Source organism: Pelmatolapia mariae, linkage group LG16_19, assembly GCF_036321145.2.
Source record: "Pelmatolapia mariae isolate MD_Pm_ZW linkage group LG16_19, Pm_UMD_F_2, whole genome shotgun sequence".
Lineage (NCBI taxonomy): Eukaryota > Metazoa > Chordata > Actinopteri > Cichliformes > Cichlidae > Pelmatolapia > Pelmatolapia mariae.
In genome coordinates, this window is record NC_086241.1 from 15,991,037 (window position 1) to 16,013,460 (window position 22,424).

The following is a 22,424-nucleotide window of genomic DNA, read 5'->3' on the forward strand; positions in this document are numbered from 1 at the left end:
AGTTGAACTGCTTTTCGAGTACAGCCTTAAGTAGTTCTGGTATTTAATATTGTGACTAATATCTTAGGGATATCCACGTAAGATAATAGTTTGGGTTAGTTACATTAGTTTATTTATTCTGTGGTTAATGTAGGAAGAGAGCAGTAAAAGGTTCTATCTCAAATTTAAATCCAGGCCACTGAAGCATTAAAGCATGTGCTAACATGCTTAGCCAGGTGAGCCAAGCTAGCACCCAGTCCTACATGCTTATTGTGTAGTTTTGCATGATTCACAGTCAGAGTTGTGAGTTTAAGATTGGGGATATGTCCTTTAGATAATTTCTGCCACTCATAAAAATGTTTTTGTTCATAAGCGAAAAATTTCTAAATGTAGAAAAAAAATTACAACATTTAGAGCCTCTTGGACCTTTTTTCTTACTGTTTGAAATAGGTTTGAAATTCTGTTCAAAGAATGAATTAAAGAGAACTTAAACTATCAATGTTGAATCCAATAGTCTCTGAATGCCAACACTTCACTTAGACTAGTAAGTGAATGAAAGTAACCATGACTTATTTGGCATCAATAGTAAGTTGCATGTAATTACACTAACATTCTTAATATCCAACAGAAGAGTAAAACCTTTACAATGGTTACATAAGTGACATGATATATATTAGATAAATGAGTTCTGACCTGACTGATTGTGTCGGTGCTCCTGGTAAATTCGGATTTGTGTCAGCCAAGGGTTTATGGTTAGAACTTTGACTTTGTTTCCTCTCCCGAACTTGTTTATTCTCCACACTTCACCTTTGTCTTTTGTTGTCCAGTACACATGTCCCTCAAAGACATCCAGACTGTAGGGATGTCCAATGTCTGGGAAAAGTAAGAATGAACACAAACTATAACTTACGCTGACTCTGTCAGGGTCTTATCTGTTTAAATGGTTTCTGCAGATATCAGTGCACTGACCTCCTGATATGACGATTCTCCTGTCTGTGCCATCAGGCTTCATGGATTCAATTATGTTTTCTTTGGAGTCACACCAATAGATTCTGTTTCCATTCAGATAGTCCACAGTCAAACCAGTAGGCCAGCCCAGGTCCTCCTCCTGTACCAACACCTGTCTGTGCTGACCGTCCATCCATGCGGACTCTATCCTGGGGTTCCTGCCCCAGTCTGTCCAGTACATCATCCTGTCCAGAAGCAATCACAGAAATAACCGATTATTTCCCCAAAACACTTTAAGCTTAACTCTTTATGAACAAATGGTGTATACATCCTCATACCCGAGTGATGGGTTCACAACAATGGCAGCTGGCTGGTCGAGATCAGTGTGGATTAACCACTTCCTGTACCGCCCATCAAGTTTAGCCACTTCAATTCGATTGGTCCCAGCATCCGTCCAGTAAATGTGCCTGTGAACAGTGATTTCAAATACTAAGTAGAGATCATCATCTACAGCGTAAAAGTAAAGCCTCATTCCTGATTAATTACCTGCCAACCCAGTCCACAGCGATACCATCAGGATTGGCAATGTAGCGCAGATTCAGGTCCACTTCTTTCACCGGGTTGTTGCCGTAATCATTGAATGTGGTCATATAGGCACGTTTGATAGAGCCAAACTGAGATCCCCGACCCAGAACTGTCCAGTACACAATACCTGCACAACAGAGGAAAACCTATTTTACTCATATTCTCTGCATGCCACAATATTTTAAAGCTATACCGTAGCAGTCTTACTCAGGCCTTGACCGTCTGGATCCCACAGGTAGTCCAAGGCTTGGATGTGCTCAGTGTTGTCTACATAGTCTGAATACTGCTCAGAGGACAGGTTATACCGACGAATGCGAACGTTGTCTGGCAAAAGCATCACTGGGGGGTTTCCTACACAGACAGTGAGGTGTTGTAAATGAGGCTGGGAATCATAAGAACTAAACTAAAAGGTTTATAAAGAGCATTATCCTTTACCTTGAGCAGCACACTCAGTCCCATGGGGCTCGCCAAAAGAAAGAAAGCCATCAGCACAGAAACACTCATAGCTGCCCTTTGTGTTTTTGCAGTCCTGTGGACACGTCCCATACACCTCACACTCATTCACATCTGAACACCAACAAAAGAGAACACAAACTGAATGCTATAAAACACGTCTGTGGGAGTGTAACTAGTTTTAATACACCACTGACTAACGTGTGTGTTGTTTACCTTCACAGTTGTGTCTTTCTGTTGATTTGGGCTTATATCCAGGTCTGCAGGAGCAGAGGAACCCTCCTCCTGTCAGGTCTGTACAATTGTGTTCACAGATGTTGGCACTGCATGAGTGCCCACTGGTTTGGTCTGAGAAAAGTGGATTTAATGAAAACATGCACTGAATGTAAAGCTGGACACTCACAAATGTTAACTGCGTGTTAACCATTATATCATGCAGTCACTTTTTCTTACCGAGTCAAGAAAAGTGAAGTTAAAATATGTATTCTGTCACAGTCCCAGAGTTTGGGGTTTGATTTCTACATTTACTTTTTCTAGTAGTACGTTGTCATTTTTGGGATTCAGCGTTTGGATTCATGTTCCCACTGTTTTTGTAGTGTGATGAGCTTCAGTTTTATAGTCTAAGTTCTACTTCTTGTCTGGTTTTATGGAGCTGTGGATGGCTGATCCTTGATTTACTTACTTTTCTGACTTGCGTTACTTCTCATCTCCACTTCCCTTTTCGGCCCATTCTGTTTAAATAGTCCTGCCTCCCTCTTTGTCCTTATGGCATCATTTTTCTACCTTCTCCACTTTTTGATTTTATGTTCAGTCATGTTTCTTTCAGCTATGTTTACTTCTATGTTCTGGAGTGTTTAGTGGAGGTTTCAGACTTTGTACTTTCACAAGTAAAGCACTATGTTTTGTTGTGAGGTCAGCCTGTAGTGTCCTGCATCTGGATCAGTCTGTTTGCCTACACTGTTCAACACCCCCAGACTACAATGAAAAATCAGACAGCTTCTGCTACAGATATATTCATATGTTGAATCTGTTTACATGTACAGTACTGGATTAAGTCAGTTTAGATTAGAAATTTTTTTGTTTTTATTTATCCACTCTGACTCTGTTACTAATTTGCTCTTTGCTGATATTACTTACGACAGCCAAGTTCATCAGATTGATCTCCACAGTCGTCATAATCGTCGCAGGCGTACTGAAGAGGGATACACTGTCCGTTACTGCATTTGTACTCATCATCTGTACAAGGTCCATGCGTTGGCTTTTGACCTAAAAGAGGAGAAACATGGTGATTCTCAACAGAAGCTGTAAAGATATTCAGCTCTGTTCAAGTATAATAGTAAAGAGTAAAAAACATGTACTTACAGTTTTCCTGCCTCTCATCAGAGCCGTCACCGCAGTCATCGACTGAGTTACACAGCTCGTGGCTGTAGATGCAGCGGTTATTGTCACAGTGAAAACGAAACGGAGCCTCACATTGGATGTCCACTGTGGACGAACAGAGTAAACCTACTTTAGCAGATTCAACCACTCAAATGAACAGCACGCTGTACAAAAAGTGTGGGTATCATGAGTTAGCGTGCTGGTAGATTTGGCTTTGTGTGTGGTGGACTTGAGGGACTGTGGGTGTTTTAAGAACTTCTTACAGCAGAGATGAAGCTCCTCATCTGAGTTGTCTCCGCAGTCATTGTCTCCATCACATTTCCAGTGAGGCGGGACACAAATGTGGTTCTTGCATTCAAACATGAATTGGGGGCAGTATGTGCCATTGGGATAGCGGGTTGCTGAAAGTCAGAAGCAGTCTATTAAACTAAATCTGTGACTTTCACACAAGAAAATCAATAACCAAACTCACAATCATCTCTCCTAATGAGACCTCGACAATCAGGAAGCAAATATAAAGAATCCAGTTATGTTATCAAAGAGTGGACACAGAAAACCAAATGATGAGAGACACTCACGGCATGACGTCTCATCCGTGTAGTCCAGACAATCAGCATTCCCATCGCATTTGAAACGTTCAGCGATACAGTGTCCACTGCCGCACTGGAAGTAGCCAGGATGACAGGTCCGCAACTCTGCAAACAGGGAATAGCATAGTCAGGTGACAACAGCTAAACTGCATATAGCAGGTTCATCATCTACACAGTTTCTAGACTGATCAACCTCATAGTTAGCCTTTAGGTTACATCTACAAACAGCCTTAAATGATTAGTCAAATTATAAAGCTCAGCCTTAATGATGCAGTTACAATGCATAACCTAAATGTGTGGATGAGGCAAAAATAGTGGCATTAGGTCCTGAATTTAAAACACTTATTACTTATTAGTTAATGTGTATTTGAGACATTTTACGAGTTTTTAAGGAACCCCTGACAACCTTTTATTTCACACATATATTCATCAAGAATAAGTTTCTAAAGCAACGACCTGTCTGTCCAACGCTCACTGTAGAAACTCTCATTTGTAGCAGACTGAATAAACTCTTTTTGAAAAACGGACTGTTGGTGGTCCTGTCTGTCTGTGCTTCAAAACTGAAGGTTTTATTGCTTCTTTGTTTAGTGCGGCCCTCTGTTACTCACAAACAGGCCGACCCTGAGCCAAAACAAAGAGCCTCCACTTACCACAGTCCCTTTCATCCGAGTTGTCCTCGCAGTCGTTGTCATGGTCACAGACCCAACGGTCGGGAATGCAGCGCAGATTATCACAGCGATACTCGCTCTCCGTGCATGCGCGTGGTGCTAGGAGAAAACATGGAAACACAAATTAAACAAGGTGGAATCCAAGAAATGCACAAATATGACTTCTGTTTTTACTAAATCTGAGACAAAATGATGAAAACTACGTCAGAAGCTCTTATGTATGTCGCAAACTTTTCAACATAAAATGTTTAATGTATGATTTTCTTCCATATCCACATATTAAATACTGGATCTTATGTTAACTAAAGAAGTACACGCACACATTACTCTGCACTGAGCTCATGAGTTCAAGAAGACAAACTCTCTTGGCGTGGGCAACCAGCGCAGCAACACTGTGCTGCTCTGATTAAACACCATTGCTTCCTCTTTGAGTAGCAACATTATCCCAGTTACCTGGCATATTCTCAGACATGTTTAAATTCTTCAGGGCAAAAGGTGACAGACTGCTTCACTCCCTCTTTCTCAAACACTGAGGACAGCCTGTTTCTCTAGCAGCTGATAAGACTTCCTCTCTCACCGCTCCGCTGTCGGCAGAAGTCTCGAGCCTCTTACGAAAACCTCCCCAAATGTCTGAATAAATGATAGCGAGGCTATTCTTTGGGATCAACATCCTGCTTTTATTTGCGCTACAGTAAAAGCCCACAATAAAAATAGTTAAAGAGACAGCTGTCGGAACAGCCGACACCAAAACACAACCAAACTGCTTTCACACATGAAGTCTGGACAATTTGGCGGGAATTGTCACGCACGTAACAGGAGATCCATTTTCTCACTGTTTACTTGGACTGTGCCATGTCAAAACATCTACGATGGTACTGATGTACATTTTTCTGTGAAATAAAAGTGACAGCATAACTTCACTTTCAACGACACAAGCTAAGACATGTCTGACAGTGAGAGCCACGCGCCAGCATCCAATGACCTAAAAGGGAGCTACTTCAGCAACCTCCAGCTTATCATAATACTTTGGGAAATATGTTAGTTCCTGCTAAAAGTGGAAACAATAAACTTGTTTTACCACTTGAGGAAAAATACCTCGTCATTACTATTGCACTATAACGCTGCTGCTGTTGGCACCTCGTTTTAATAGATTTACACTTCAAATTAGGTGGAGTGGAATCAGTCAGAGCAGCTTATGGAAAAGGATGGAACTGTGTTTTGCTTTTATTTGTCAGGGATCATGCACATTATTGATCTCTGAGAAAAACGTGCCTTGTACCTCATTTAGCTATTAGCTTGGCCCAGAGCAGATGCACACAATAAAAAAATAATCTTTACTTTATTTTTATACATTTTTTTTATACATGAAATCTCTGTCTGTGTGTTTGTTTATTTCTGTAGGCTCCTGAAGCTTCTTATTTATATCAGTTATAAGTGCATCATTGCATTTCCAAGCAACAGCCTAACAACTGACTAAATTATGTATTTTTAGCACTTATCAGAAGTATCATATCATTTCAATTTAATGACAACAATGATTCATTTCAGTTATTGTTTTATATCCACAGAAGTTGAATTATTCATGATTATAAACCACAGCCCTCTTCGCTTGTATATGTGCATCCCAATAACCAGACTATCCCATCAAAATATAAGTACAGTATAAAAACCCAGATTAAAGGTTATTAAAAAGTGCTGGATTTAAATAATGCTGACTTTTTTTCTACATGATGAAAAAAAAATCTACATATCTATCGTTTTTCTCTGTGGTCTTCCTCTTTTGTTTCTGCTTTCCTGTACCATTGTCAACATCTTTTGTCTAATATATCCACTATCTGTCCTCAGCACATCTCTAAACCGTCTCAGCCTTGTCTCTCTTTGTCTCCAAACCGCTCAAACTGAACGTGATCTGATATTTTTAGAAATAGTTCAAAGTGTTTATCTGTGATGACTCACTGCAGCTGCGCTCGTCTGAACTGTCCCCACAGTCGTCATCCCCGTCACACCTCCATCTCAGTGGGATACAGCGGTGGTTGTCACAGCGAAAGTCTCCATTAGGATCACAGCTCAGTTCATCTGAAGAGAAGACCAGGGCGCATTAAAGCAATGCGCTGTTATACACCAATATATATATTTTTTTAACTCAAAACAATTGGCCTAACTTTTTCAAACCTCCAGTAGAGGTACAAAAGACTTGTAGAAGCAAGCACAAGAAAACATCTACTACTGTATTTTTTATATAGAGATAGTAGAATTTTTTTTCACCAAATACACTAAAGTATTATTGTATTTAAAATATTTATACGGACAGGATATTTTAAAAAATCTACTAAATACATTACAGTGTGACAAATCTGTCCAAAAATGTCAATTAAAACTTTAAAAACAGAAATATAAATTTGCTGGGAATGTCCGTACACAGCATACATTTCATTAGACACGCCTATTTAAACTGATTGCAAATAAGAAACAGTAAGTAGATTCTTTGTTTAGCATTATTTATTATAAACGCTCTCTGACACCAGCCTGTCACTATGTCAGGCACCAGTGTATGATGTATTAACCATTAAAGTATTCTCACTGTTGAGAAAATCTTGTGTGCAGCAGTAAGAGATGAGAAAATATGAGGCTTTATCAGCAGGCACACTGAATTTCTAGACATTTAGGTAATGATAAAATGTCAGTTTGAAATAAAAGAGATCTTGCTTTTTAATTAAACTGCAAAGTGGTAGAAGGAGGGGAGCAGCCAGACAGATGGGTGACCTCTATCCATGCCAGTGTATGTCTGTCGAGGATAAGGCTGCAGGAGATGAGAAGCACAGAAGGGAGAGGAGTGCAGCAGAGCTGGTCTGAGCCATCGCTACCACACAGTGCTGGGGGTCAAAGATAGCGCGGTGTTAGCTAGTCCTGCCCTCCTAGCCCCTCCACCTGGCCCATCTGGTACATTCTTACAGGAAGATTAGCACAGATCTCCACTCCTGCGCAGGCATGGCACTAATGGAGTGAGGGCCTCTGATAAGAGACGGGAGGGCCGCGGCGAGTGTGTTTGGATCGTAGCAAGTACAAAGAGCCTTGTGTGAACCCTGCCCCCACGCAAGGACAGAGCACCAACACACATATAAGCACGTACAAGTGGACTCATACCAGTGGACAGCTCATAAATCTGCCGTGCTCCCTGGGAGAGGTAAATGGTGGGGGAGGGTAAGTGGTGAGATGCTCTCCATCAGCATCAGCACCTCCCACTATCACACCGTGTAATGTTCCACAGGAGGCTGAGGCGTTGGCTAATTGCCCTTCACTCACTCCTTCAGTTAATTTCTTGTTTTGCACTTATTTTGAAATCCCTAAAAAATCTTACCTTGGATGAAAAAAACTGAATGTAAAAAAAGAAACATCAGGCAATAACGCTTTAAACGAAGGCATGAAGTGTGTGTTTAAGAAAAACACAACATTTTCAGATTGCTGCCGCTACAAAACTGGACTAAAACTCACCACAGCCCTGTTCATCGCTGTTGTCTCTGCAGTCATTGTGGCCGTTGCAAACAGACCAAAGCGGCACGCAGCGGTAGTTCGTCCTGCAGTCAAACTCTGTATGGTTGTCACATCGATATCCTGGTCCCACTTTGGAGAAAACAGTTCAATAATTAATATATTTTTTAAATACTAATATCTATGGATACCTAACTTACTTTAAAGGGTAAAATTTCAATAAAATTATTACAGATTTAAGTTCTTTAATGTTTAGTTGATATGCTGTAATTTACTTACTGCATTCTTCCAGCGGTTCGTCAGAATTGTCACCACAATCATCATCTACATCACATTTCCAGCTCTGTGGGATGCAGCGTCCATTGCGGCACTTAAACTGTCCAGGGCGACAGGTCCTGGAGGAGCAGTGTGCAGGGTCCTCATCGGACTGATCGCCACAGTCGTCCTCACCATCGCACTGCCACGACTCAGGGATGCAGCGCTTGTTTGCACACTGCCACTGGTGTGACTCACACATGTGTGTAGCTACAAAGTATGCAAATGTGTACTTTTAAAATCATTAGGACATGGGAAGCAGGTAGGAAGACATAAAAGCCTCAAAAAATGAATAAAAAACCTACCACAGAGAACAGCGTCTTCATCTGATCCGTCGTGACAGTCCTGGTTGGCATTACACAAAAAGTGCGGACTGGTGCAGTTTCCATCGTTGCACTGAAACTGACCAAGCCTGCAGTGCCGAGACGGACAGGTGGAGGGCTCGTCTGAGCCGTCCCTGCAGTCCGCCTGACCATCGCATTTCCACCAAATAGGAATGCACCTGTTGAAGCAGAAGTGAGCATTATGTAAAGCTTTAAATTATTTACTTAAACCATGTGTTGAATAACGAAGACCAGACCAAAACAGGCACCTTGACTTCCTTTAACCATTTAAATTTATTGAATTTCCTACATATAGACTCTGATTTTGAGGAAGTCTGAAAAAATACATCTCCAAACTTTCACATTTTCAAATACAAGGGCAACTACATAAATACACAAAACCTCGGCAAAAGTATTTGAGACCTGTGAGAATGTATTTTACACAAACACTAGGTGGCACTATTCTTCAAAGGCAGTCTTAAAAAAGTGAACGTATTCAAGTTTTTGAACTGGTGGATGAGAAACTGAAAAGATGAAGAATTTTGGAAAAAAAAAACAAAAAAGAATAAAAATGCATAAAGTCATATGAAGGCTGTAAGCAGCAGGGACATTTTTGGGATAAAAACATGGTTATAAATAATCTTGTCCTCCCTATTTCCATTAATGTATCACAGTCAATTCAAAAATTATATTTAAAAAATGTAGCAAATAATAAAAAAAGATCAGAAAACATGCCAAAGATTAAAGAGGCTTTAACAAACCGTTCATTGTTAGCACATCTGTATTGGGTGCTGGTGCACATGGGAAGGCATCGGGTCACACCTCCTATTTGAATTGTCAGGAAATGGTCTGGGCACTCACAGGTGTGTTCTCGCCCCCCGTGACGGATCAAGCACAGGTGTGAACAGCCTCCATTGTTCACCGCACAGGGGTTGTTTACTGTTAGAGGAAGAGCAACACTCATTAAAACACTTTGGTCTCTGGAAAAACACAGACCAGGTACGGTTTAGTCCTTGGTGAATACCTGTAACAGGATTCACTCACCAATAGGCTGCCTGTAAGGATGGTACACGTGGATGTCAAATGGTCTGTGTGTGGTGTTAACAAGTACTTGACGGCCGGAGCCGTCGTATTTGTTGCCTTTCTCCACCGTGCGCGTGTTCCAGTCAGTCCAATATACAGTGTCCTCAAACACAGTCAGGGCAAACGGGTGAGGCAAGTCTCCGTCGTACACCGTGTGTCTGTGCTGACCATCCAAGTCAGAGTATCTGACAGAAGAGATAAATTCACAGAGTTACTGGCTTCCTCTTACGGCAGGATAAAAGAATCTGCCTGTTTTCAGGTGCACTTACTCAATGTAGTTGAGGTGAGCATCGGACCAGTAGAGCCTGTCGTTTGTGTAGTCGATTGTAATACCATTGGGCCACTCGATCTTTGTGGAGATGATGGCCGATTTGTTGGTTCCATCCATTCCAACACGACCTATAAAGGCTTTGTCTCCCCAGTCTGTCCAGTACACAAATCTATCAGGGAGAAAAGACAAATACATTATTTAACCTCTTGAGACCCTACGTCCTACATACCTTGTATATAATGTTTTGCACTTTGCCAAAAAATGTAGACTGTTTTGTGTTGCGCTGTAAAATGACCCCACTGCCCCGACGTGAAGCTGTATTTTAAACAAGCAAAACAAAAAAACAAAGGATGTAACAACTATATAACCAGGTAAGAACTTCCTGTTCAAAACAGAAGCTGAATTTATAGACTTATAAAGTGCAACTAATCACAAATAGCTAGCTGAAATTAAAAATACAACCCAAGCAAGAGCTCAGGTTGCAGGAAGTTAGGGAAATACCCGCTTAGCATTGAGAAAGCGTGTTTTAACCACAACTGATGGTTATTTAAGTGCTGTGCTACATGTTTTCGCAGCAGGATAACAATGAAACACTAAATGATAATTAAAAGCAACAGTAATATTAAGATACAAATAAACATTACAAAAATTCTACAGTTTGGGGATTACTTAATGTTTTCCAGGTGCCACAATAACAGTTATTTGCTTACTGAATGCTTCTGATCAGATCACTAATATCTACACTGTGAAAACTTTGGACATAAGTAATCTGGTCCTTGTTACACATCAAAACTAAAGGTAAAGTCTTCAGATAGTATAATTAAAATCAATAAATTCTGATAAATTGCCTCTAGCTTTACACAAAAACAAAAGTTTGTCCACATTTGTGAACAAAGGTGCAAGGAACAAAACGATTATAATTTTAAGTGGGCTTAAAAAGAGCAGATCTTCAAGTTGTTCTTATAAATTTTTAAAATCTGCAGTAAAAACACACCAGAACTTTGTCTGCTTCTATACTAAGCATAGTGAAAAGAGCCTTAATTGAGACATATGAGGGAAAGTAAGAGGGAAAAATTTACTAAATTTCTTAAATTTGTTAAGTTTACTGATATTTCAGAAAATCTGCCAACATGTGTTTGGGCCTGAATCAGAATGACCCTTTAGAGGGTGACACGTCAATAAGCATAAATCTGTACCAGATGGTTATTTCTGACCATCTGATAAGCAAAAATATTTATTATATTTGGATTCCTCACCCATATTTGGGATGCAACACAATGCCTCTGGGGTTTTCAAAGCAGTAGGTGTTATTGGCATCCACGCAGTGTTCGGCTAGTTTCTTGACAAAGCGGCCATCCATTTCAGACACTTTGAGACAATCCAGGAAGCTGTCCACCCAGTAGAGTTTCCTGGCTACCCAGTCAACTGCGAGGCCCTCCCCATGCAAAACTCCATTAACCACCACCTCTCTGTTACTGCCATTGTTATACATCCTTTCTATCACTCTGCGGCTCACATCAATCCAATAGAGACGCTTGTCGACGCGATCAAAGTCCGTGGCCACCACACTGGTCAGGCCCTGCAGAATGAGAGAATAGGCCGCCCCATCTGTTGACAGGTTCCTCAGGTAGTAGCGGTTGCTGAAGATCAGGTACGGTGAAATGTTGCTATTCTGACGGCAGCTGCGCCCATCCGGCTCTCGGAGGAAACCTGGAGCACACTTGCACATGTGGGAACCAACTGTGTTTTCACACAGTTGACTGCACACGCTGGGGGTCTCTGTACACTCGTCGACATCGTCGCACGTTTTGCCGTCAGACATGAGGCGGTAGCCAGGACGACAGGTGCATATGAAGCTAGTAGGTGTGTCGGTGCAATTGTGATCGCAGTGGTGAATGGATGGGTCTGTGCACTCATTGATACCTACAGTTAGAGAAGTAAAAGAGCCCAAAAATTAAAGTAATAAAAAAAACATTTAACCTTTTAACTTTGTATTAATAAGCAATTACCAGTTACTATATTATAGTGCTAGATCTATAATCAGTTTGCTAAATTAACATTCTTGGATGCATTTGTTTGTTACAGATAAGTGTAACAATTTTTCAAAAGTGGATACAAGAGTGAGAATTTGCATATTTGTTTCTCTGAAGCTATTCATTTGAAAAATCCTATAGATATAGAATCATCATTTCTATATTAAGAAACAGTTGTTTTACTCCAGAATTCCAGCCACTGGATACATTTAGAACTTCTTCAGATCTTCTTTACTCCAAGTAAAACAAAATTTACTGCAATGACGCAATTACCCTTTTACCACCATAACACATACAACTATGCTTGAACATTTAACTTTCATCCAGTGACTGTCATTCAAACTCAAAGTCAAATCTCATTTACACTTGGCTCATGTTTGCACACCCTGTCCTCAATTTTTATTATTATTATTATAATTATCATTATTACTATTAGCAGGCATACATTAAGAGTCAGATAACTGTGTGTCACACGACCAGGTTCTTTAGAATCACCAACTGACCTGATAAGCAGGTCTTTGGACAGGTTCAGACCAGGCGGCTGATACACTGCTGTTAAGCCGTTTGCTATATTGGCTACCTCGTGTAACTACTCTAACTACACTATCAAGTACTTAAGGTTGGGTTGGTAAGTCTTCTCTGTGTTCTCCTGTAGTTTAGTCTATGATATGGACTTATACAAGCTTTTTTTTGCTCTCACTTAGGATTCAAAGCACTTTTCAATGTACACATTTTTAACACTCACACACATGTAAACCTAGACAGATACATCATGGGATACTTGGGATACTCTTCCCCAAGGATGCTTCAACATACAGATGCAAGAGGTGAGGACTGAACTACGAACCTTCTGAATAGTCAATAACCCTCTCTAAATCCAAGCCAAGGTAAGAATTGTGCAACCAGCAAGGAGTGTAAAATGTCTATAAGTGTGACTGAACAAATAGTATGACTTCTGAAGTTGACCTCTCTATGACTGAACGTGTATGATTTCACACTAGTACAATTCAAAAAGGCAAGTCTAGTTTATATAAATATATTTTCTTGCCTTTCCCAACAGCCAGATTGAAAATGGCTGCCGTCTTGTATTTTTGAAAGACTAATGAGCTTTATCAAAGGAGGTAATCATAAAAGAGTTTACATACCAATTTTGGTGCTTGTATCCACCTGTGAACAATTTCCCTGTAATGTTAAGTTATCTGCTGCGCTATTGTTTTACAAAGGTAGGAAAGCTTCAGTTGAGTCTGATGTTGCTGAGCCTTCTTCTCAGTGAGGCTCACATCTTATCAGAGCGAGCAAGCGCTGTCAAAATACTTTTCACTCACCGCATCCTTTCTCGTCGCTGTTGTCAGAGCAGTCATCACTCCTGTCACACACCTGGCTCAAGGAGATACAGTGACCATTCTCACATTTGAACTCTCCCGGGGGGCAGGTGGGTGCTGGCGTGTGGCACATGTGCTCCAGCTCGTCGGACTCATCCCCGCAGTCATTGTCGCCATCGCAGACAAAGTCACGTGATACACAGCGGCCGTTCTGGCAGGTGAACTGATGTTGCTGGCAAGGTTGGTACGTGCAGCCCTGCTCATCGCTGCTGTCTCCACAGTCGTTACGACGGTCGCACCTGATTTGAAGAGCAAAGTAAATTAACTCAAATTTCCAGTCAGACTCGTCACAGATGATATCCCAGAGTTCCTTCTAACCTGTAAGAGCTGCGTATGCAGAGACCATTATTACAGGTGAACTCGTTGATGCCGCAGGACCTGCGCGTGCAGTTTTGACGCTCATCTAAAGCATCCGCACAGTCCGCATCGCCATCACACACCCAGTCACGGGGAATACATTTCCGCTGAGGTGGCCTGTTGTTCACACATGTGAACTCTGCACTTGAACACGTGCGATTGGCTGAAAAAGACAAACAAAACAGGCAGGAGCTTTACAAGAAGTTAAATATTGAATGCGGTGACCCAGCGTCAACCTACATATTTTGTGAATCCAAAAACATTCCAAACTGTATTTCAAAACATGCGGCTATGACCACAAATTCTTTATCCGTCTCATGTGATCACTTCACATTGTTTGAAGTGAGTCTCCTACAGCGCGCTGAAGTCTTTAGCTTCAGGCATCTTATTTTTGGAGCGCATGTCGGTGAAATATAAGAATCTTGATCCACCCTGAGCCAGGAAGCCAAAGAAAGGAGACATGCACAAAGTAGCGAGTGAAGCAGGAGAAATTAGGAATGTCAGCTCCTTGGACTGGAGACCTTCTACAGGACACTTAGATGCTGGCAGCTCACTTCCATTGTCCCTACAAACAACACTCACCCAGTGGTGTGTACCTAAATCAGCATCCCGAATAACAACAGGAAGCAGGAGGGGGCAAAGTCGGGAAGTGGTGGAGAACAAGAGGATGGTCTTCGAGGCGGGATGGGGCGGTAAAGAAGTGAGAAGATGTAGTAAAATAATTAAGCAGTCAATAGGATTTGCTCTTTAACTGAGTCAACGGTGTAGGGACGAGCCTTCCATTTTCATTTTGAGTTATTGTGTAAGGTTATGTTCAACAGTGTGTGTTTTAAAATATTACATCACACCAGAGTTGACCTTTAACCTCTTGGATATTAAATCTTATTTAATCATTTTATCCTGTTAAACATTTCTGTGAACTTTTGCTCGAGTGGCTGAGTGTGTCCCAAGTTTTTGGTGATACTGTAGTTGGGTGAATTATAAAGTCATGTCCAAGATTTGGTTTTTTTTAGATCATGGTGACCTTTGACCTTTGAAAAGCAAATTTTAACTCTGACCACCAATTTTTCCAAATTTGTACCAAGTTGGACATTCTCTCAAGGCACTCGGGCAAACTCACACTCGTGATCGTGGCAAAATTTAGTCAAACTTTCAGGTTATTATCTTATAATTTTACTCATGGATACCCAGTTGTTTTTTAACTGCTGGACAGCTACCATAGTTACTAGTTCCAGTCTTCTTCTTCGTGTTCTTTTGGATGCTCCCTTTAGGGGCTGCCATAGTGCTGCCTCCAGGTGACCCTATCCAATTATTTCTCATTAGCCTATTGGATATGGCAAAGACGACCAACTGTCCTCAGTGACCCAGGCACAGACCAGCACTTGTATCCATGCTGGTTACAAACACAAAAAGGACAAATAGAAAAAAGAGTGAATGAAAAAGGGGGAAAGGATATAGGACTAAAGGACACATACCACAGTTATGTCTCTGGTCTTCATCACTCATGTCACCACAGTCATTGTCCCCATCACAGATCCAGGACGAGGCAATGCACCGGCCATCATCACAGCGAAACTGGTCTGTGTTGCAGGTTCGGACCAATGTGGCTGCAGGCACAAATCACACACATTAAACTGTATATAATATACCAACATGAATACAGCGTGGCGACTGTATAACATACGCCAACTCATTTCTATCCAATGTAAATGTTCACTCCCTGTTTTTTTATTTTTGTAATTGCCAATTATCTCAGGTACTTCCCCCATCTGCTTTTCCACTAATAAAGAAGGCACAATACAACACTGGCAAAGCTTTCAAAATAGTCATGGCAACTCCACATTCCCATGCATGGTGAGCTATCTAAACAAAAGCCAAAGTGAGGCTCTGTAACCCCTGGTGGACAAAAGGAGGGGGAGGTGCTGTTTGTCAGAGGACATTGAGGGGCGTCACCACACAGGAATGCAGCACACAATAGGAGGCCTGACTGACCATATCATCAACAAAGAAATACACCACTGACTTGCAGTCCCCGCAACATCACTCACAGAGCTCTCTCACACAGCACACAGATGCAGATTGGCGGAGAGGCATAAACACACAATAACAGAGCAGCTGATGACGGGGAAGGGGGCAGACACACAAAGCCAAAAAGCCCATTTTGGTGGTGAGAGAGTTTTTTTGCAACACTCACTGCAGGAGAGGGGTTCATCAGAGCCGTCACTGCAGTCAGCCCCTCCATCACAGTACCAGTGGGCGGGGATGCAGCGGCCACTCAAGCAACGGAACTCGCTCTGGGAACATGTGGATTCAGCTACGGAGAGGATGCAGAACGTCATGAAATTTCTTTTTATTTCTTTCTAACATCATTCTGGCTCATAATAAATCTTTTTGAGGATGAATATACAGTATGCTGATTTGTAGAATCTGGGAACTGAAAAGTAAAGATCAAATCATTATGTGACAACCTACTAGAATAATTACTTAGTCACATTTTTTAAATTGGTTTCTCACATTGTATTGCAGAAAAAATGGTTGCAAATAAAAAACTTTAAATATTAAATATCTGAAAAACCAGTAAGTGTCTGAAGTAACATTATGATGCCACTTGTACAACTTTGTGTCAAACAGCATACCTACATAATATTCATTATCTAATTACAGTACCTGAAATCTCTATCCGCTTCCTAGACCATACAGCATTTTAACCCTTAAGGGTTGTTACCTACAATATGTCAGATGTCATGACATCATTATGTTGCCTAGCAACCACCCAGCAACAAACTAAGATGACCCATTTTTTAGCACATAAACAACATCTACCTCTCCTATTTTTTTTATTTTCTTTTCTTTTCTTAATGTAATTAAGTATATCATTTTGCCAATACCACAAACATGCCGATGGAAATGTACTAGTAATAAAAACACAGGAGAATAGCAGAGGGAATGAATGAATGAATGAATACATAACATAGAATTCCAATACATCAAATTATAGCTACAATGTAACGCTCCACCTGTCCAGTCCAAGTCCATTTACTTATCCTTACAGAGTGTTTATTGGTTTGAGTGTAAGTCTTTCTTACTTGCTTACTTTTACCAATGATGCATTGTATTGTGTATGTATTGTGAAACTGTGGGCTGATACCAAAGTTTAAAATAACAGTTTGCCTGATGGCACATGCTGACAATTATATTTCTTTAGGTTAATTTTACTCGCTCTTCTCTTCGTTGTGCCAAGGGAAACAAAGGAATGTAATTATAAATAAATAAATAAATGTTTTTTCACTTATTTTTCTTCATAAATTAAATTAATGTCATTAATAACACCCGTGTTTTTTCTCCTACTTTGGCAGAGATTTTTAGACTGTCAGCAACAGTTACCTGATGCAGTTATCAACAACTGCATCAGGAAAAAATAACAACTTGATCCTAATCTTGTTGTTGAACTCACCACAGTGTGTAGGACTCTCATCACTCATATCCCCACAGTCGTTGTCTCCATCACACAGATACGAGCGTGGGATGCAAATGTTGGTAGACTGACATTTTGTTTGCTCTGGCTGGCAGGTTCTCTCCGCTGAGATGATCACAAATGAAAGCACATTTAATGCAAAAACAACTTCCATCAGTATTTTCCCCTATGTGGCACACTAAGGATACTCACGGCAGTTTTGTTCATCAGAGGTGCCATTGTCGTAGCAGTTGTTGATACCATTGCAAACATAGTCCTTTGCGATACAGCGTCCGTTGTTACAAGCAAACTCTGTGTTTGGGTCACAAGGTCTGAACAGACAGCCCACTTCATCGCTATTGTCCCTGCAGTCATCATAATGGTCGCAGCGGTAGTGGTAGGGCACGCATCGCCCATTGCCACAAGTAAACACGGTAGGCTCACAGGTGTGGAAGGCTGCCAAACAGAATCAAGAAGAGATCAGAGCTCTGGCCAGAAGAGTGAGATTGAAGGAAATGGGGGCTTGTACACTCGACCATTAAAAGCTCATTTTACCTGACAAGGCAATAAAGGATGACAGCAACTGTGGGACTGCATGCAAAGACAAGTATATTGATTCATGTGTTAGTACTGATTTGTGTTATTGCTCAAGACGGTCATTGGAAAAATAATCATAAATATGCAGGAATACACACCAGCGTAGCTGAAGATTGCTTTATGTCCTTAGAAATAAAATTTTAAAGCAGAAAAAGAGGATTTGTTAGAATTAGTAACTTTAAATGATTAAGAATTGCATTTAACAGAGAGGAGAAGGACCTCAGGAGGGCTCTATAAGGACCACTGTGAGAGTGAGATTGTTGGTAACCCAATAAAACTCGTGACAAATTTAAGATTACTGTGAACACCTACCACAGACTCTTTCTAACTCGTCACTTCCATCTCCACAATCGTCGTCATTGTCACATTTCCACTGGGCTCGAATACAGCGGCCATTCATGCAGGCAAACTGCCCTGGCTGGCAGCGAGTCCCATTATCAGGGATACAGTGTTTGTTGTCGGCGAGGTACCAGCGGCCCTCTGATGGACACTGACACTCAGCTCCATTAGGTCCTAACATAACAAAATTGCAGAACAGTTTGTGTTATTCCTTCTCAATTAAGGCACTAGAAGAAAAACATGCTCGAGACAAAGGGGTTTCTTGTACCTGGAGTACAGATGTGGCTGCAACCTCCATTAAACTGCTGGCAGGGACTGTCACACTGCTGCTGCTTTCTGCCAGCTAAAACGTGGATGTCCATTGGTCGAGATGGAAGGTTCTGGATCATAACCCTCTGGTCAGAACCATCATGTTTGTTGGCTCGGTAGATGCTGCGGGTGTTCCAGTCAGTCCAGTAGATGAACTGGCCAAACATGTTCATAGCAAAAGGGTAGATGGCTGTGCTGACAATAACTTCACGGTTGGAACCAGTAAGAGAGGATCGCTCAATCTTCTGTCTGATGGCAGAGCAAAAAGATTATAATGGCAGTTGGTGCAGATTAACAAGACAACAAGATAAGACATAGTAAAATATATTTTTCAGAAGTGGATTTTTTTTCAGCTCTTACAAGCTGGCATCTGCCCAATAGAGCCTCTCTTCTTCATAGTCCAGGGTCAGGCCATTGGGCCACACAAGACTACTGTTCACGATCTCTATTCTGAAGTTTCCACCTAAGGTGGCACGCTCAATCTTTGCATGGGTTCCCCAGTCTGTCCAATACATGTATCTGTTGAAAGAGAAAGATTCATTTATAAATGTGCCGTTTAGTCTTATGAACGAAGATAGAGTGCTGTGTAAATCTTACCCCCTGCAGGGATCTAACATGATGGCCCTTGGCCTGGACACATGAGCAATTATAGTTCTTTGGGAGCCATCAACAGACATAGAGCTAATACTCTGGTTGACATAGTCACTGTAGTAAATTCTTCTGTTTATCCAGTCATAAGCAATGCCATCAGGAGCCCCGAGATCTGTCAAACCACAGAGATCACAACGCCATGAGCAACACATCAACACAACTAAACTTATCAACATGAGTGTAAAATATACCTGAAGCCACCACTACAGGAGCCGAGATGGGAGAGGACAGGCTGATGTAGCTGATCTTGCTTGATCCTGCACCGGAGCTCTGGGTAAAGTAAATCCTTCTGTCCACGATGTCAAAATCCAGTGCCACGGAAGTACGAGGCACATTGACGACAGGGAAGGGGAGCGCGTGGTCATCCGGATCGAGTCGCAAACTCCGGACAGTGCTCTCTGTAGTATAGATAAGGTAATCGTCCCTTGACACCACACAGCTTTCTCCATCTGCTCCAAGATTCCCAAAAGCACAGCTGCATTTTTTATTCTGACTGCCTGCATTAGAACCTGGGAGAGCAAAGCAGAAGTGGGCACAGCCTCCATTGGCTTCCAGGCAGGGGTTGTAGTTAAGCGCTTGTGCACTAGTGGGCTGGGTTCGCTGGTCAAAGATGGTAATGTCCCTCAGCATATTGATATTGTCTCTAATGACAGCTGGCTGCTCTGTGTTTCCTGGCACTTTGCTTGCTTGGAACACCTTCTTTAGGTTTCTGTCCACCCACAGGATGCTATTCTCAAACACTGTAATCCCGTAAGGAGTTGGGTAGCGGCTGCCATACCTGACTATTTCCGTCTCTCCTCCTTGGGGGCTGACTCGAGCAATCATATCCAGAGAGTCATCGACCCAGTAAACATAACCAGTTTGAAAGTCCAGAGCGAGGCCTCGAGGGGTGATGATCCCTGAAGATACTAAAACTGTGCGATTGGTTCCATCCAAGAGTGCTCGCTCAATTTTGGGGTTCTGACCATAATCAGCCCAAAATAAGTATCTGTTTCTGGGGTCTACAATGATGTGGCGTGGCATGTCCACCTGGGTCTTGAGCAGCACCCTACGGAAAGTTGTGTTCAGGTGGAGCACCTCAACATACGTCTCAGTCAGGAAGGCATTGGTGAAATACAAATTCCCTTAGGAGACAAAACCAGTAAAGTGTGCATTTAATATAGTTTCAAATCCAGTCATGTTAAGATAGTTTTGAAAGAAACTGGTCATGCTTGGTGTCGCAGTATAAGTTACTGGGATGATTGTGTTATCAGTACAACATGGTAACTGGACTAGCATTTATAGTCTGACTATATTGACTTGTCAGTCAATTGTCAAAATTACTTTTGAGCCTCTGAAAATCGAAGACTGTGGGTAGAAATGGCCACAATTCCTAAACAGTCACTGCAAAAATTCTGCAAAGCTCCTTGAATTAAAGCTGAAAGTCTGAATTTCAGTGAAGTCTTGACTGTTTTATTTAAAGTCCACTGTGATGGAAACTGAGAGGAAAATAACAGACAGTGTGACTATCTACAAAATACTACAACTCAATAAAAAGCGACTGTGATCTCTTTGTAATGTGCTAGAAGTTAAATGAATCTCACTGCTGCAGAGTATTGCTTAACGCTAAACAATAAATGACCTCTATAGGAATTAAAGATGCTAAAACCTAGGTACTGAATACATCCTGTAACACAGATTAGTTTGCTGTAAACCCATCTGCACATTACTTGTGTGGTAAACAAAATATGTGCTTAAATGAATGAACGGCATACCTGCCACCCAGTCGACAGCAATGCCTCGTATCCCGTTGCGTCCGATTCCAGATGTCACAATGCTACGTAATCCTGAGCCATCTGGCTTGATTCGTCTGACCCCGTTCTGTATCGCCACAGTGCTGCTGAAGTCACACCAGTAGATGAAACCAGAAGCCATGTGGACATCAATGTGTAAAGCATTACGGCCTGTAAGAGGATAACCCAGTCATTAGAGGTCATTACTGTCTCTTCAGAGGGAATGAATGCAAACAAACAACAACAGATCACTAATTTATTTAGTTGATTACAACAAAGACTAATCCACATTTTAAAAATGTTATTACTAATTTTATTACAAGCTGCATAGTTAATTATGTATGCAACAGTATTACAATGTCTGACCTCTTCCAGCTACTGGCACCATGGCCTCAGAGTGGTCTGACCCTTCCAGACTGAAGCCTTTAATAGCAGATAGAGTGGAGATGACGACGTAAGACTGGTAGGGAGAGCAGGTCCTGTTGTCGGCATTAACTTTAAAACCTGTGGCACATGCACAGGTGAACAGACTCTGTGGCCGAGGCAGACAGAGCTGTTCGCACGCTCCCACGTTGTTTGTGCAGCCATTAGATGTACCTGCAGAGGCTGAGAGCGTAAACAGAATCCAGTGTGACTAAAGAGCAACAGCAAAGATAATATAGGCAGTGAGCTGAGGCAGATCTGTGAGTTACTCACTCTCTCGAAAATGAACTTTCAGAACTCTGAGTCCAGACACGTTGTCTCGCATCGCGACCTTGTTGGCTCCAGTGGACTTGTCCACACGCTCTATCACCTCAAAGTTGCGGTCAGTGTAATAGAGGTAGTTCTGATAGACAGCCACACCCCAAGGGTGCGACAGGCCTGTCACTATGGTGATGCGGTTGCTTCCGTCGGGATCACCACGTTCAATCTGCGGCATTTTAGGGAAACCAAAAAAAATTAGTGCTTTAAATAAATTTTAAATAATTATCAGGATTAAAGCACCTTAGAGAGAGCTAAGTAAAAACCCACCACGCCGGTGCTTGTTACAGCCCAGTATAACTTGTTCTCTCGGATGTCCACAGTGATGAACTCAATGTGATCAAGATTGTTGGTGAACAGGGTGACGGGGTTCAAGCCATCCATGTCTGCAGATGCCACCTTGGCAGGGATGCCACTCTCGGTTCCCTGGTCTGTCCAGTACAGTTTGCTTAAGAACATGACAGACTGTCAGTCAGTGTCTGCCTTTGCAATTTAATCACAGATGCAATACACATGAATATCACTTTTTAAAAGTTTTAAGAGTTCAAGCAAAACAGAGAAGCACACTGTTATCGCTAAATGTATACTGTTTAAATATGAGGCGCAACAGTATCAACATCTACAGCAATAACACACTTTCTAAGCTGAATGAACTATCTTCCTTTTGAGAACTCATGACGATGAAGTCATAGAGCAGAAACTTAA

The 22,424-nt window shown here is 41.6% G+C and overlaps 1 protein-coding gene across 5 annotated transcripts in view; it reads right to left on the reverse strand.

The window, feature by feature from the left end:
- The window catches only part of lrp2a (low density lipoprotein receptor-related protein 2a), a 52,387-nt gene that overhangs the window by 4,779 nt on the left and 25,184 nt on the right, over window positions 1–22,424 (reverse strand). For 3 of the 5 annotated variants that reach the window (XM_063497922.1, XM_063497918.1, XM_063497923.2), the window contains 37 exons: window positions 21,990–22,167; window positions 21,675–21,888; window positions 21,345–21,584; window positions 20,961–21,149; window positions 19,398–20,330; window positions 19,153–19,318; window positions 18,916–19,074; window positions 18,515–18,804; window positions 18,220–18,420; window positions 18,006–18,032; window positions 17,866–17,901; window positions 17,524–17,766; window positions 17,311–17,436; window positions 16,051–16,170; window positions 15,332–15,463; window positions 13,818–14,019; window positions 13,443–13,738; window positions 11,341–12,007; window positions 10,083–10,253; window positions 9,775–9,998; window positions 9,492–9,669; window positions 8,713–8,909; window positions 8,372–8,617; window positions 8,096–8,224; window positions 6,560–6,679; window positions 4,586–4,702; window positions 3,924–4,040; window positions 3,609–3,746; window positions 3,328–3,450; window positions 3,103–3,231; window positions 2,182–2,313; window positions 1,948–2,079; window positions 1,720–1,863; window positions 1,474–1,639; window positions 1,266–1,394; window positions 949–1,172; window positions 673–852 (listed from right to left, as the gene is read on the reverse strand). In XM_063497922.1, coding sequence (XP_063353992.1) covers window positions 673–852; window positions 949–1,172; window positions 1,266–1,394; window positions 1,474–1,639; window positions 1,720–1,863; window positions 1,948–2,079; window positions 2,182–2,313; window positions 3,103–3,231; window positions 3,328–3,450; window positions 3,609–3,746; window positions 3,924–4,040; window positions 4,586–4,702; window positions 6,560–6,679; window positions 8,096–8,224; window positions 8,372–8,617; window positions 8,713–8,909; window positions 9,492–9,669; window positions 9,775–9,998; window positions 10,083–10,253; window positions 11,341–12,007; window positions 13,443–13,738; window positions 13,818–14,019; window positions 15,332–15,463; window positions 16,051–16,170; window positions 17,311–17,436; window positions 17,524–17,766; window positions 17,866–17,901; window positions 18,006–18,032; window positions 18,220–18,420; window positions 18,515–18,804; window positions 18,916–19,074; window positions 19,153–19,318; window positions 19,398–20,330; window positions 20,961–21,149; window positions 21,345–21,584; window positions 21,675–21,888; window positions 21,990–22,167 — 7,415 coding nt within the window. The remainder of the gene's footprint in view (window positions 1–672; window positions 853–948; window positions 1,173–1,265; window positions 1,395–1,473; window positions 1,640–1,719; window positions 1,864–1,947; window positions 2,080–2,181; window positions 2,314–3,102; window positions 3,232–3,327; window positions 3,451–3,608; window positions 3,747–3,923; window positions 4,041–4,585; window positions 4,703–6,559; window positions 6,680–8,095; window positions 8,225–8,371; window positions 8,618–8,712; window positions 8,910–9,491; window positions 9,670–9,774; window positions 9,999–10,082; window positions 10,254–11,340; window positions 12,008–13,442; window positions 13,739–13,817; window positions 14,020–15,331; window positions 15,464–16,050; window positions 16,171–17,310; window positions 17,437–17,523; window positions 17,767–17,865; window positions 17,902–18,005; window positions 18,033–18,219; window positions 18,421–18,514; window positions 18,805–18,915; window positions 19,075–19,152; window positions 19,319–19,397; window positions 20,331–20,960; window positions 21,150–21,344; window positions 21,585–21,674; window positions 21,889–21,989; window positions 22,168–22,424) is intronic. The other 2 variants (XM_063497921.1, XM_063497919.1) reach the window with 1 other exon arrangement.